This window comes from Erythrolamprus reginae, chromosome 2 (genome assembly GCF_031021105.1).
Source record: "Erythrolamprus reginae isolate rEryReg1 chromosome 2, rEryReg1.hap1, whole genome shotgun sequence".
In the NCBI taxonomy this organism is placed as follows: Eukaryota; Metazoa; Chordata; class Lepidosauria; order Squamata; family Dipsadidae; genus Erythrolamprus; species Erythrolamprus reginae.
Window position 1 is genome coordinate 210,442,553 of NC_091951.1, and position 15,101 is coordinate 210,457,653.

Below are 15,101 nucleotides of genomic sequence, written 5' to 3' on the forward strand. Positions count from 1 at the left end.
GAAAAATATAACTATAAAAGTCCAGTCCAGCACAATACCAGTGAAAAAGAAAAACAAGAAATCCAAGAAAAAAATAGCCTTGTTGGACAAAGATCTCTGAAAAACTGAAAGACAAAAAGGACAAATTCAAAAAAAGAAGGAAAAGGAAAGAGGAACACATAATGAAGGCAGAGTATCAGCAGATAGCCCAAATATGCAAAGATGAAGTTAGGATGAAGTTTAAAATAATTTTTAAAAAGTTTCTTTCAACATATAAATAATGAAAAAAAGTCAAGGAAACTGTAGGCCCATGTAAGAGAAAATGACAAAGAAGTAACAGGCAGCAGAGATAAGAACTGCTTAACTCATTCTTTGCATCAGTTTTCACAAAAAGAAACTATGGCCCAACCTACCAAAACTTAACTGTGAAAGACAGACTAGAAATAAAAATTAAAAAAAACAAGAAAATGGTTAGAGAACACCTATCTGATTTTGATGAATATAAAATACTGGGACGTGATGGATTACAATACTTTTTGGAGTATAAGATACACTCTCCCCCCCCCCCTTAAAGTGGGTGGAAATGTCTGTGCATCTTATACAGCGAATATTGCAGTGGGGGGTTGGTGTTGCGCCAATCACCTATTCTTGAATGGGCAGTGGCAGCGAATCGGCTTCCTCACCTAGTTGAAAGTTCACAACCCTGCCCCACACTCAGAAGCTGGTCACATAGTGCAGGGGTAGGCAAAATTGGTTCTTCTATGACAGCGTTTCCCAACCGGTGTGCCGCGGCACACTAGTGTGCCACGAGACACCGTCAGGTGTGCTGCGGTGCTCCTAGGAAGCTCCAGCTGGGCGGGGCGCTGCCGGTGCCGCACCGCCGTATGCGGCGTTCTCCCGTATCCGGCGGGAAAAAGGAGGCAGGGGCAGGGAGGTGCGGTAGTAGGAGTAAAGGGAGCCGCGGCTGCCCCTGCCTCCCCACAGTGCCTCCGGCCAAACGCGCCCCTGGCTTCTCCGCCCTGCCCCATTGCCCGCCCTATCCGCCCCCTCTCCTCCTCCGCCACCGCACCACTGCCTCCTGCCTTGGGGCGCAATCCGCCCCCTCTCCTCCTCCGCCGCCTCCTGCCTTGGGGCGAGCAATCCGGGAGTCCGGGACTTTGTGGCTTTGCGCCATGAAGAGAAAACGGCCGACTTTCCCCTGCTGCCGTTTTCTCTTCATGGCGCAAAGCCACACAGTCCCGGACTCCCGGATCACTCGCTTCTCCGGTCAGCAAAGCCATCTGCCCAGGAAAGCGCCGCGCTGGCCGGAGAAGCGAGCGATCCGGGAGTCCGGGACTGTGTGGCTTTGCGCCATGAAGAGAAAACGGCAGCAGGGAAAAGTCGGCCGGGCTAACGGGAGGCGGTGCGAGGCCGGGCGCTGGGGACGTCTGGGAGGGCGAGGAGGCTGATGGCTGCTCCGCACTCCACTCTCTCTCCGGCTCTCTCTTGCTCTTTCTTTTTCTCTCTGTTGCTGGCGTGGTGAACGAGAGAGAAAGAGAGAGAGAGAAAAAGGAGGGGAGAGAGAATGAGGGAGAAAGAAAGCAAGAGAAAGAGAGGGAAAGAAAGCAAGAGAGAGAGAGAAAGAAAGGGGGGAAGGAGGGAGAGGGAAAGACATACAGGGAGGGAAGGAGGGAGAGAGAGCAAAAAAGAGAGGAAGAAAGAAAGAAAGAGGGATGGAGAGAAAGAAGGGAAGGAAGGAAGAGAGAGAAAGAGGGAGGGAGAAATAGAGTGAAATGGAGGAAGAGATATTTTTTTTGTCCAAACTTTTCTTTAGCCCCCCCGTTCAGTGTTCCCCAGAATTTTGAAAACATGAATAATGTGCCGCGGCTCAAAAAAGGTTGGGAAACACTGTTCTATGATATGTGGACTTCAACTCCCAGAATTCCTGAGCTAGCATAATTGGCTCAGGAATTCTGGGAGTTGAAGTCCACAAGTCATAGAGTCAACTTTGCCTACCCTTGACATAGTCCAATCAAATCTTCATGCACAACTGGATATGGTCTCCATGCAGGTACAGGCACATTCGTAAGGAATTTTGTTATGATTAAGTTCCTACTGCTCTAACAAAAAAGCAAAAACCCTTCCAATTTTCCAGGCTAAAATATGAGGCAGATGAAGCAAACAGAAATAATGGCTTCAAGAACTGACAACCTTATTGAGAGTATATCAATAAGTTTTAGTGATTTAAACGTTTTAAACATTTAGTGTAATATAATAATATCATGTTTCTCTATTGTTTACTGTTTTACATTTCTATCTTTTTGTGAGCAATTTGGAGTTCTATAGAGAAGGAAGGTAAAAATCTAAAATAAGTAATAAAGACATTGATTTATTTGATGCATTCTTCAACACTTCCTAATTTAACCTTCCTGACATCTTACAGAAGAATTCAGTTCAATTGAATTTATTAGATTTGTATGCCGCCCTTCTCCAAAGACTCAAAACCTCTTTTACTGTCAACTTCTAGAATTAAATAGCCTTTTTATGTTGTCATATATTCAAACTTCCATTGCAATCAAATGGAGACACTGAAAGATAATAGAAAAAAAACCCCTTCCTTCCTTCATCTTTCCTCCATTCCACTAAATTATTCTGTAAATTGGATTCTTTTGCCTAAATCTGCATACACATAGTACAAATGTGTTTGTTACCAGTACTTTCTATCATTGGTCGGGTTTACAAATCCTTTTTTAAAATTGTTATTTCAATACAAGAAACTAAAAATCAGTTTGACCCTTTGTTTTTCTCATGCTGCCTATCTTCCAGTCTGTTGAGTTATTGTCTCTTACCTCTTAGCTCCTGTTGCCACAGCGTCTGGTCCAAACTTCTCTCTGGCTGATTTGGAGAGTCCTAGTTACTACAACATCAATCAAGTGGCTCTTGGTAGACGGTCAATAACATCTCCACCTTCTAGCAGGTAGGTCTCCTACAATCTTTTTGTAGTGCATAAATCTTTGAGTTCATTGAAAGACTCTTCAAACCAAATGGCATTTCTTGTAGTAATTAGTCCCAACTGTGGGTGTGGGTGGGTGGGTGGAGTAAGTACTTAACCCCGTATTTCATTACATTGTTGCTTATGATCTGTGCATCTGTGTTATATTTCCACTGCAGTTCCACCAAACGACCTAAGTCACTAGATGACAGCGAAATGGAGAGTCCAGTAGATGATGTGTTTTATCCTGGGACGGGACGGTCCCCAGCAGCTGGCAGCAGCCAATCCAGTGGTTGGCCCAATGATGTGGATGCAGGTAAGAGGCAATAGTCTTTCTTCCTCAGTTAATATATGGAGGTAGGAAACAAAAGCAAAAAGACTAGTCTGATCTTTGCCCTTCATTTACCATTAGGCCTGCACAGATTTCATCCACAATTGCATCTGTTCTTCCAATACAGTGACCATATTTTTTAATTAATGCTTTGTTTGAAGAATGTATAGGACAGTGATGGCGAACCTACGGCATGCATGCTACTGGTGGCATGCAGAGCTATATCCCTGAAGTCTCAGAGTGCGAAAAAACAGCCCAACAGGCAAACTGGAAGTTCAGAAAAATGAACTTCCAGTTTACTCATTGTGCTGTTTTAGACACTCTGGAGACTTCAGGAAGCTTCCTGAAACTCCAGAGTGCAAAAAACAGCGCAACGGGCAAACCAGAAGTTTGTTTTTCTGAACTTCCGTTTTGCCTATTTGGCCATTTTTTTTCACTGTCCCAGGCTTCAGTGAAGCCTGTACACATGGGCGGCGGTGCGGGCTGGTGGTGTTGCACATGTACAGAGGGCCGTGCATGAGGTGTGCATGTGTGTGGGGAAGGAATGGGTGTGGGCACATGCACATGGGCTAGCATGCGCACACACATAATTTTGGCATGTGAACCAAAAAACGGTTCGCAATCATTGGTGACAATCATGTTTGTTTCAGGTGAGCTCTCTTTGGATTCTACAGATTTGAAGGAGTTGTTTAGGGAGATGGTTCAAACAAGTTGGTATATATGATAGCTTACAACAAATATGAAGCAAAGCCCTTTAACAGACACATACCCAAATACAGGTGAAGTATCAGTTTAAAATATGGTTACAAAATGAAGTTAAGCCTACACAGACCACATAGGCAAAGATGCCTCATGAGGGAAGGGGTGGATAACTCTCAGTCCAGTATGGATGAGATTTGAAGCTAAGTACATATCTCACTAATGCTAGCAAAAAACACTAGGCATGCAATAATATATAAATCTCCCCAGCATGAAACCCAGGGAAACAAGGTCTTCTGAAATACTACATAAGTATAATGGAACCAATAGTAAATTGTACACATTGAATGAAATTCGTATAGTCTTCAAAAGACTGTGATACAAATATGCTATGGTCCTGTGTAGTTTTGCAGAATGAAATATCCATATATTTACATCAAAAATGCTAGTTTGTGAGTATGAATGAGAGCACATTGATATGTATACGTTGAATATGTGCATGACATATTGAATAAAAGAAAAAGAGGATTAATATCCAGAGTAGATTGTGTGGGGGATATGAAATGGGGAATGAAGTAGCTGCTACATAGTTTGAAGGATTTAGCAATGGACTCCAGTGTAAGGCATGGCAGCTGTCCATACTGGGATTTCTTACAGTGCTGGAAATCAACTGTCCTAATAATTTATTAAAAAATGGATTCTGGCTGTATTGGAGTTAGTGAAATAAATAGGAGGGAGAAATGGGATGCTTGTCCAGTGAAGGGCTACCAAATTTTTTACTACCACACTGTGGGCGTGGCTCATGCAAGACACCCTGCATTTCCTTTCAATATCTTTCAGTGCAAATTGGGTGCTCTGGGATGGAGCTCCATTTTTGCTACCCACTGTGTCCCCCACCCCATCTGGGCAGCAGCCCACTCCTGCTTGTGGCTAGAATAAACTGACTATCTATGGTCCACGTGTATTTCTGGCTTATATTATGCCTCTCTGGTGATTCTGATTAAAGAACTGCTGGAATAAGCTGGACCACATCTGAGATAGAGGAAAGCTGAGTTCTGTTCTGTTCTCTGAGTAAGATATACAATATAGTTTAATTATTGCTTAATTTTTTTTGCTGTAAATTTAAATACCAATTCGCTCTTTTTGCATTTATTACTCTTTGTTTGGGTATTCACCTATTTGCTTAGTGTGATATTTTCCTTCATTCCAGAAGAATTTATCCTGTATTCTTTAAACAATGTGAATGAAGAAAAAATGTTTTAAAAATTCAATCTTCTTCACAAAAACTAAATTTGCTTTATTGGAAACATTATCTGTCAAAATAGTAGCTGTGGTGAAATGTATGTATATACAGTTATAGCTTCCATCATTTAAAGTAATCCCCTGTTTAACTTCCAATTTTAACTTCCAATTTTCCAAATACTATCTTGTCCTATGGGGATTAAATTTGATCAGCCAGTAGCCCATTAGGTATGGGAATTAATGTAAATCTTGGATGACATAGAAGATGGAAAGAAGATTTTTAATACTGTATTGTCCTTTTCATTACATTCACTTCATTTTTATATGCTAACATAGAAAGTCTAGCTATTCTTCTGAATCCTTTTGCATTTTTTTAGTTTTTTACTCATAAATAGAAAAATAATATAATTCAAAAAGAGCAATAAACAATTATTACAAACATATAATTAGAAGAAAGAAAAGAAAGGAGGAGGGAGAAAAAGAACAGGGAGAAATATGGTAAGAAAAAAGAAAGAAACAAGAGAGAGGGAAAGAGAGAGAGGGAAAGAGAGACAGAAAGAGAGAAAAATAGGGGGAGGGAAGTAAGAAAATAAATAAAGGAAAACGGTTGCATAACACATCATTATCATTTTGTTTGCATTCCTGGTGAATCAAAAAGCAAACTCTATACTGTATATCTCCTTCTTGCTTTGTCTAGTCCATATATCAATTATTTACATTTTCATTATGTTATTTATAGTTATCAATTATATCCATATATTATTTACTTTTTTATTGGTTATTTCTTCTGGTTTCAAGCCATTTATAAAGATTTCCCCAAATTAAACCCTTTTGCATATTAATATCTTTATACCACAATATAGACAGGTTATGTATACACATAAATTTGTAAGTCAGGTGTCATAAGAGAAAAGGAGCACCCCCTGTGTACATGTTTATGGAAATATGATGTTAGTAAAGTATACCTATGAAAAGGTTTGTGCATTTGCACACTTACTATCAGAATAGAGCAGTGGGCAGCTGTGCCTGGAGGATACTCCAAATTCTAGGGTAACTTCAAAGAAAAATAGGTGAATCCAATGCAGCATGCAGCACATAACATCTTGAGACAGTTTCTTAAATGCTTTATAAGCTGCACTTCCTCTGAGTTTGCAGTACATTTGATAAATCAAAATTATTCTGCTGATCTGTGGGGAATAATTATGGGTATGGGGTTGTTTTGTACTTGGGTCTTCCTTCGTTTTCTGAGGGCTGAAAGCTGTGGAACGAGCTGTATTCAAACACATTTTTTCTCTTTCTTTCATCTCCTTCCTCCTCCTTTGTCTTGTTGAGGTTTGTTCCCAACCATCTGAACAAATCACCAATTAAGCAGCACAGCTGCAGGGCTTGTATGAACAGCTGGAGAGACCATCCAGCCGTCTGACAGAGACAGGTGTTCACAGCTGGCTGGCAGCCCTCCTCCCTATCCCTATGCACAGGTATCAGGTGTTAGGCAGCTGGCATGAGATAACAGGCTGGGGGCTTTTCTCTCTCGGGCCCCCTTTGACTGCTGCTGAAGTGCCAGATTGTGCTGCATTAGAAAGATAGTGATGAACAGGAATGGCCCATTTCTGAAAAAAGCACTGTATTGGTCACCTAATATTCAAGGGGTATGTCACAAGATTCCCTGTTTCATATCTGTTGAGACAGCATTTTGTAATTCATAATCATGTTTCCCGGGGTGTGGATGCTTTTAATCAAGATCAATCCACAGTGTAGATCTACAAATGCACACACAAAAGAAATTCATGTGTAGATTTTAAATCAGCTTTGACACTATATCACCTATCTGTATTATATTTCACACTGAAGTGAGTTGCCCAAAGACAGATGGTTTATTGTAACAATGGGTTATGTGTGCATTAGGGTGGAGTCTAGGGATGACTCCAAGAATCAACAAATCAGTGATACTCCAGGGCAGCAGTATCAGAGCTATGAACAGCAGCTAATTCCAGCAATGTACAATAAAATGTTGCAACGTTTCTAGTTCTAACTATGCTCTCCTGCCCTTTTCTTCTATATTCCATTTCACATTCAGGTTTTAGTAATTTACTTTTAATGTTTGTAAGCATATTCTGTTCTTATATCAAGACTTACTTAGTGGTGATCTAGGTAGCAAGATCCACACATCTTTCCACAGTGATTGCATCAGTGGACTCTCGCCAAGCTGCTATGTTTAGGCTGACCCGCTCTCTCCTGAATATGGGGAGGGTGGATGAACCTTTGCAGAACAGTGCTGAGGATTTTAATGAGTTCTTCACAGACAAATCACAGACAAATCACTGGAGAGACTTGGACTCCAACTGGAATGCAGTGTCGGCTGACAATGAGTCAGTCGAGGTGACAGCGGCCCATCTTAGTCCTGTTGTGTGGGAGGAGTTTGATCTTGTGACACCTGATGAAGTTTATTTTATTTATTTATTAATAGAGTTGAAAGGGACCGTTAGGTCATCGAGTCCAACCCCCTGCCTGAGCAGGAAACCCTACAGCACCCCAGCCAAATGGAAGTCCAATCTCCTCTTGAAGGTGTCCAGAGTTGGGGAGTTCACCACCTCCCCTGGCAGGCAGTTCCATTGGTTGATCGCTCTGACCCTCAGGAAGTTCTTCCTTATTTCCAGGTTGAATCTCTCCTTGGTCAGCTTCCAACCATTGTTCCTCGTCCGGCCCTCTGGTGCCCTGGGGAATAAAGAGACCCCCTCCTCACCGTGGCAACCCCTCAAGTATCTGTAAACTGCTATCAAGTTGACAAGGCCATTGGAGCTGTGAGCTCCCCCATTGTTTATTGGACTCATGTCCCTCCTGTCTGGTTTCGGACAGCAGGGAAGTAACACGAGGCTGGATCCAGGCAGTTGTCAGTGCTTCTTGGGGGGGGGTGTCCTTCCCGGCACCCTTAAAGGAGGCAGTCGTGTTCCCCCTCCTCAATAAGCCTTCCCCAGATCCTAACATTTCGAAAAACTATCATCTGGTCTCCAACCTTCACTTTTTAGGGAAGGTTGTTGAGAATGTTGTTATTATTATATTTATTATATTTATTATATTTATTATATTTATTATATTTATTATATTTATTATATTTATTTATTTTGATTTGATTTGATTGAGATTTGATTTGATTTGATTTGAATGCCGCCCTTCTCCAAAGCCTCGGGGCGGCTCATAGAATACAAAAAACAATACGACAACAAATCTAATTAATTAAAAATTACTACTAAATGTGTTTTGAGAGGGAGAAAGCATGCACAAGAGAGAGAGGGGGAGAGAGAAGTCGACACCCGCTTAGCAGCTTGTTTGGAATGTCACCCGGCTGCACCCGAGGCGCAGAGTTTTCGGACACTGCTTCCAATCCAGCTTTCCATGCCAAGATAGCCACTGCTGCATCTTCAGCCACCGCCAGGCAGAAGGGGTGCAGCACCCTCCTCTTGAGCACAGGGAGCCAGGTCGGAAGCGATGGCTGAAACCTCTTCCCCCCTTTCTTCCATCTATCCCATATAGTACCCAAATCTTCATATTCTATGTATCACTGTAAGATCAGTGGAATCCTCAAACCCTACTCTTATTTATATCACTGCAAACCCAGTGGAATCTTCATGCCCCGTTCTAAGAGAAACATAGTTTGCTTAGTAATCCAATCTTGGGCAATTTGCTGAGCTCAGAAGCTTCTCGCTATTCGCCCCATTGCCAAACAGCTGCTTCTGCTTTCATTTCCAGCAACTTTAGTTCCATTGAAATTAAAAATCAGAAAAAAAATAATTTGGAATCCCTTCGGCCGTCCTCACTCTCCAGCACATTGTTCAATCCTTTCTTCACCTTGCCAGTGCTTTGAATCTTCCTCTTTCCAAGTGTTACCACTCGTCTTCCATCCCTGTGTTGCATTGTCTCCACAGCTGGTGCCGACTTAGGCATGGCTGCCTGGCTGGCTTCACACCACCGCTGGCACAAGACTAGGCAGGTTCATCTGGTAGGGTATGCCGACGCCGGTAGTGTCCCATGCATAACCTCCCCTCCAGGGAGGATCGGGTCTGGTTCAGAAGAACCAGAACCCCCGGACAGTGGGGATTCAGAGCCCCATAAGGCAGCGGGTAGGCTCTGTGCTGCTGTGACCATTTGACCCTTCCCCCTCCCATATCTAAAAATCCAATTAATATAACTAAAAATCCAATTAATGTAACAAAAAAACTTTTAAAACTCTAATAACATTTAAAATCATTCATTCCCATTCCCACAGCAAGACATACTATACTACATTAGGCTAATGGCCTCAAGCCTGACAGCACAGATAGGTCTTTAAACTTTTATGGAAGGTGAGGAGGGTGGGGGCAGTGTAAATCTCTGCGGGGAGCTGATTCCAGAGGACTGGGACCCCCACAGAGAATACTCTTCCCCTAGGTCCTGCCTAATCACATTGCCTGGTTGATGGGACCTGGAGAAGGCCAGCTCTGCGGGACCTGACTGGCTTCTGAGATGCATGAGGCAGAAGACGGTCCTGTAGATAATATGGTCCAATGCCATGTAGGGCTTCATAGGTCCTAACCAACATTTTGAATTGCGTTCATAGACCAATCGGCAGACAATGCAGTTTGCGGAGTGCTTGAGAAACATGGGCATATCTGAGAAGGCCCATGACTGTTCACGTGGCTGCATTTTGCACCACCTGTAGTCTATGAATGTTCTTCAAAGATAGCCCTATGCAGAGAGTGTTGCAGTAGTCAAACCTCATGGTTAGTGGGCATGAGTGACTGTGAGAAGAGACTCCCAGTCCAAATAGGGCTGCAACTGGTACACCGGGTGAACCTGGGCAAACATCCCCCTCGCCACAGCTGAGACATGGTGTTCTAAGCTCAGCTGTGGATTGAGGAGGATACTCAATTTGCAGACCCCCTCTGGGTATAAACTTTTTATTGTTTTTCACACCTTACAGAGATTCCAATTTACATACCTCAAATTAAAATATAATATAATACAATATCAAATGCCAATTTCTTAGTCAAATTAATCAAATTTTTCTAATTATTTATCCAATTATTTCTGGTATATATCATTCATCCTGTGCTACCTCCTTTCCAAATGCTATCATCCGGATTTTAGATAATGTTCTTCGCTTTCATTTATATTTAAAGTGCTGTAGCTATCTAAATTTCTCTTGGGTATTTGCTGTTTTTCCTAACTATGCCATTGTGTTCCAGTCCCTTTCTAGCATTCTTAGAAAACACATTCCTACTTTCATTAAAAAAAACCCTCATTTTATCATAACTGCCCTTAACAATAGAAAATATCCAAATTTACGTCTCTTTAAAAGCCCAGGAAGGAAAGGAAAAAAAAAGAAAGAAAGAATAAAAGAAAAAAGGAAAGGAAAAGGAAGAGCAGAAAAGAATAAAAAAGGAAAAGCACTCTTCATATCATATCTTAATCTATACATAGGAGGAAGGGTTATTATTAGAGATTTTAAAATACATTTCCTACTCAATTCATTTATTTAACTTCTTTCATTATATCAGTATGTCATTTCTACTTTAACAAATCAAAATAAATATAAAACATTATTACTCCATTATTTTATGCAAAAAGTATCCTCCATTAAAAAAACAAAAAAACCCAAAATATTAATATTCTTCCATAATCTAGATGTTTTCCACTGCCATTCTTAGTGTGATAATCTTCTCTAATCTATAAACCCTGCTGCCAATCCCAGTGTAATAATCTTCCCTAATCTATGTTTCACTGTCATATCAGTGTAATAATCTTCCCTGTTCTAATTGTTTTCACTGCTAAATGCAATGTCATAATCTTCCCTAATCTATATATTTCCCTAATCTATATATTATCCCTAATTCTAAATGTCTTTCACTATCGAACTCATCTATTGATTTTAACTCTTTGTAATTTCATCTGTCTTTCATATATAATACCTAACATAATTAGTGCTAATTATTATCCCATATTAATCCTACTCCTGTTATTGTAACTCTTCTCCCTTAGCTTATCCCCTTCTTCCCACTTTATCACCATAAATCAAATAAGCAATTTATAATTCAATCAATCAGAATAAAATAAAAAAGAGAGAAAGAAAAAGATAGAAAAGCAAAGAAGAAAAATAGAAAAAGGTCGTCCAAAGATAATCATAATCATCATAATCATTACCAAATATCTCATCTATATTATGTGCAATAATCAAAACTATTTTCAATTTTTTCATTTATAAGACATTACATTTTCTCCTCTTATATAATTCTTCCATTTTACACTTTATATCACTTGCTTGTATATTTGTATATATATATATATAAGCTCCCATAAGATTAAAATATTTAAAAAGTCCAATTCGTTAAATTTACTCAATGTAATTTCAGTCAGATCAGATGGTCCAAATGTAATTTCAGTCAAATCAACCAGTCCAATTAGATCAAATCTATTCAAATCAGTTTAATTCAGTTCAAGTAATTTCATCTTAAACATTATCTTCCTTCCATGGGTTTAGCTGATCAGTCTTTTTACGACAAGAATACTGTCTTTGAACCTATGACAAATGTAATTTCAGTCAAATCAATCAGTCCAATTAAATCAAATCAATTCAAATCAATTCAAATCAGTTAATTCAGTTCAAATAATTTCAGTTCAAATAAACTGCTATATTTCCTCCGGCCACACGATGTCGCTAGGTGATCAATTCTCCAAGCCTTATGTAGGTGGCTCTCTCTCTAGATAACTTTAAATGACTCTTTTACTGTAGCTTCCTGTCTTACAATGTTCTTTGTTTATAGAGATAAGGATTCCAAAACAAAAGTTAAAAATTTCAAATTCCAAAAGGTGAATTTCAAAGAGATCCAATTAGGTAGTTGAAAATAATCCAAATGATGGGCAATTTCACTGAAATGCCACGTTGCACATTAGCTACCTTCTTCAATCTCAGGCCATTTTAACCCTGTCCAGAAACCAAGTGAGAAACAAAGGTCTAGAATCCCATTCAGGCACTCTCTGCTTACCATCATAGACAGAAAAACTCTGCTTCCCCTCTGCAAGGTAACTCTTTCCAGATGGAATCATTCGGCTATCCTCCCGGCAATGGGTAGTCTCTGCAGCTGTGTCAGAACAGGCCTGGCTGCCTGTCTGACTTCACCACAGCTGGTGTGAGACAAGCCAGTTCGCCCATTGCAGACCCCCTCTAAGGAGGATGGGGGCAAAAGTCCACCCTAAGGGTGATGGATGGACAGGTGGAATTGTTCTTGGAAGGCAGAATCCACAGACACTCCATCTTGTCAGGATTGAGTCTGAGCCTGTTAACACCCATCCAAACCCTAACAGCCTCCAGACACTGGCACATCACAAACACATTCCAAGATTCCATAATTATAATTAGGGGTGGTCCCACTCAGTTTCTCCTCGTTCACTCAAACCATTAGCAACCCACTGGTGATGTCACAATGATGTCACCGAACTGGATCAGTAGGTGCCAGTCTGTAGGCACCTCCATCTTTCAAGAATTTGTTTGAATTTTTTTTTTACGTTTTTAATTTTTTTTCCTTTTGAGCATGCTCACAAGCCAAGTTCTGGAAATGTCCATGTGGTTGCCATCTTTTTTTCTGCTTACCTTAAAAAAAATTTCTGGACTTTTGGTAACTGTGCGTGCATAACCCAGGAGGTGCGCCTCGCAGCGCTGGAGGGAGGGAGCGAATCAGCAGTGATGCAAGTTGGAACTCACCCCTGATTATAATGTACTTATACTTTATAAGGTACTCTAGTGTACTTATTTTGTAGGAGCAGACTAATTATATTCTTGAGATATAACTGCATAGGATGCTTTTTCCCGTGTGATTTTACTGAGATTTTCTCATTGGCCTTATGACATACAATTCTGCATAGTGGTTTAAATTCTAGACTGATTTTGCGCTGGACAGGGAATGAAACTCGAACACAAGAGCTGGATGAAAAATGGGTCACTTTATTGATTACAGTAATAGACCTGTAGAGGGTGCTAAATGGAGTGAAAAATCCTGAACAAAACATACTTGGGCAACCAATGGGCGAACTCCTTGCTTGGTAAGGGTGAAGCGAGCCCCGCCTTCACCCAAATTGAAAGCCACGCCCAGCATGTGGGAGGGCTCACCTCCATGACCCGGAACCGGAAGTGACGTAGATGAGCCCCAAATGCTCCTCCCTCCCACCACTCCGTCCGTGGAGGAGACATGAGTTGTGAGACGAAGGAGCCCATCACCTTTTAACAGATGCCCAAGGGAGAACACACGGTTGCAACTGACACCCTTTCCACCCTGTTTTTGCCAATAGTGACCAAATAAAGAAAATTCAATCAACCTATTTACAACGATACACCCCCTAACCCAATAAAAACCTCACACCTGACCAGGATGGAGAAGGTGAAAAAACAATCTGAAATAAAGCTTCCAGACTGCCGAAAATTCCTTCTCGGTCCCAAAGGGCGACCTCTGCCAGACACCCTGGATAGAGCGGAGGGTGGGTGGGTGACCGATCTGGAGGGCGAGCAGGGAGCAAAGGGGCGAGGGGTGCAGACCCTGAAATACCCCTCCCCTCGCTCCCGGCGGCCCCTGCGAGCCAACCACAGCTCGTGGTGGCTCCGACGCTTGGCGCCCCACCAATCAGCTGGGAGGCGGCGTCCTGCCCCTCCCAGCTGCGACGGACCTCCGGCCGGGGCGATTCTTCCCCCGGCCGGACGGGCAAGCTATTTTGCTGCCGAAAGCAGCGCGTGGGCGTGCCCACGCTCTGTGCAGGCGGGCCCAGCTGGGAGGCGGTGTTCTCGCCCCTCCCCGCCGGCGCAACTATCGGCCGGGCGAAAATCGCCTGGCCTCTTAATTCTTTCCTCTTTTAGCAAGGCCCAATCCTACCACTTGCCTACCACTTCAGAGGCCTAGTTTCAAAAAGCTCAAGTTCTAGTAATGGGCTGTGGGCCAGGGGCTAGGGACCCCTGACAGTGGATAAGAAACTAGGATATGGGGAGCTCTAGCCATGGAAGCTGGAAAGTTGATTTTACACCAGTCACTCAGACCAACCCAAACCTGGGAGTATTACTGTATGTACGCTGCCTTGTGGCTATATCTATAATTTTAAAAGGCTCCAGGAGTAAACTTTGAGGCAAAATCCAGAGCATGGGTCCCGGAAGCAGTTCATGACTGTGTACAGCCATGTTCTGATAACTCCTGCGACGCAGCTGGAACCAATCGTATTGGCTTTTGCTGTTCCATTGGATTATTTCAGCGATGTGGAGAGAGGGGATCTACTGCTTGGGTAACAGTCTATCCTCTCTACTATCCTACCCAGACCTCGTGCTATGGAATGGATGGTGGGCAGATTCCCAAAAAATATCCTGTATGGTGAACTAGTGCAGGGAAAGTGCCCCTGAGGGAGACCACAGCTGCGATATAAGGATATCTGTAAGAAGGATTTAAAGGCCTTGGGAATGGACTTTAATAACTGGAAAACCTGACCTCTGATTGTTCAGCTTGGAGGCTAAAGATTCAGCATGGCCTTTTCCATTTTGGTGAGACACTTGTTTGTCAGGCTGAGGCAAATAGGCAATTCCGGAACCAGTAAAAACTGTGGGCTCAGCAGGGGACCAAATGGACCTGCCCTCATTGGCCTTTTCAGCTACACTAGATGATAATTTCTGGGGGGAGTAAGAATCAGGAAATTCAGGAAAATATACCAGACAAGTATTTCAGCTGTGCTGATCAGTGAAGAAGTGAAGCCATTTCTGGAAAATAAGCAATTTCAATAGTTCTTCTATAAATTAAGAGGGGTTTTTTCATGTTCCTGTGCCTTTTACTTGCAGGTTCTTTCATTATCACTTGCTTTTTAGCTCATTTATATTTA

General features: G+C 41.9%; 1 protein-coding gene across 13 annotated transcripts in view; it reads left to right on the plus strand.

Moving 5' to 3' along the window:
- Positions 1 to 15,101, plus strand: part of NFIX (nuclear factor I X) — a 293,988-nt gene that overhangs the window by 236,922 nt on the left and 41,965 nt on the right. For all 13 annotated transcript variants that reach the window (XR_011558168.1, XR_011558167.1, XM_070741617.1 and 10 more), the window contains 2 exons: positions 2,815 to 2,935; positions 3,130 to 3,266. Coding sequence is in view for 11 of the 13 variants with exons in the window: in XM_070741617.1 (XP_070597718.1) it covers positions 2,815 to 2,935; positions 3,130 to 3,266 (258 nt within the window). In the remaining 2 variants the exon portion in view is untranslated. The remainder of the gene's footprint in view (positions 1 to 2,814; positions 2,936 to 3,129; positions 3,267 to 15,101) is intronic.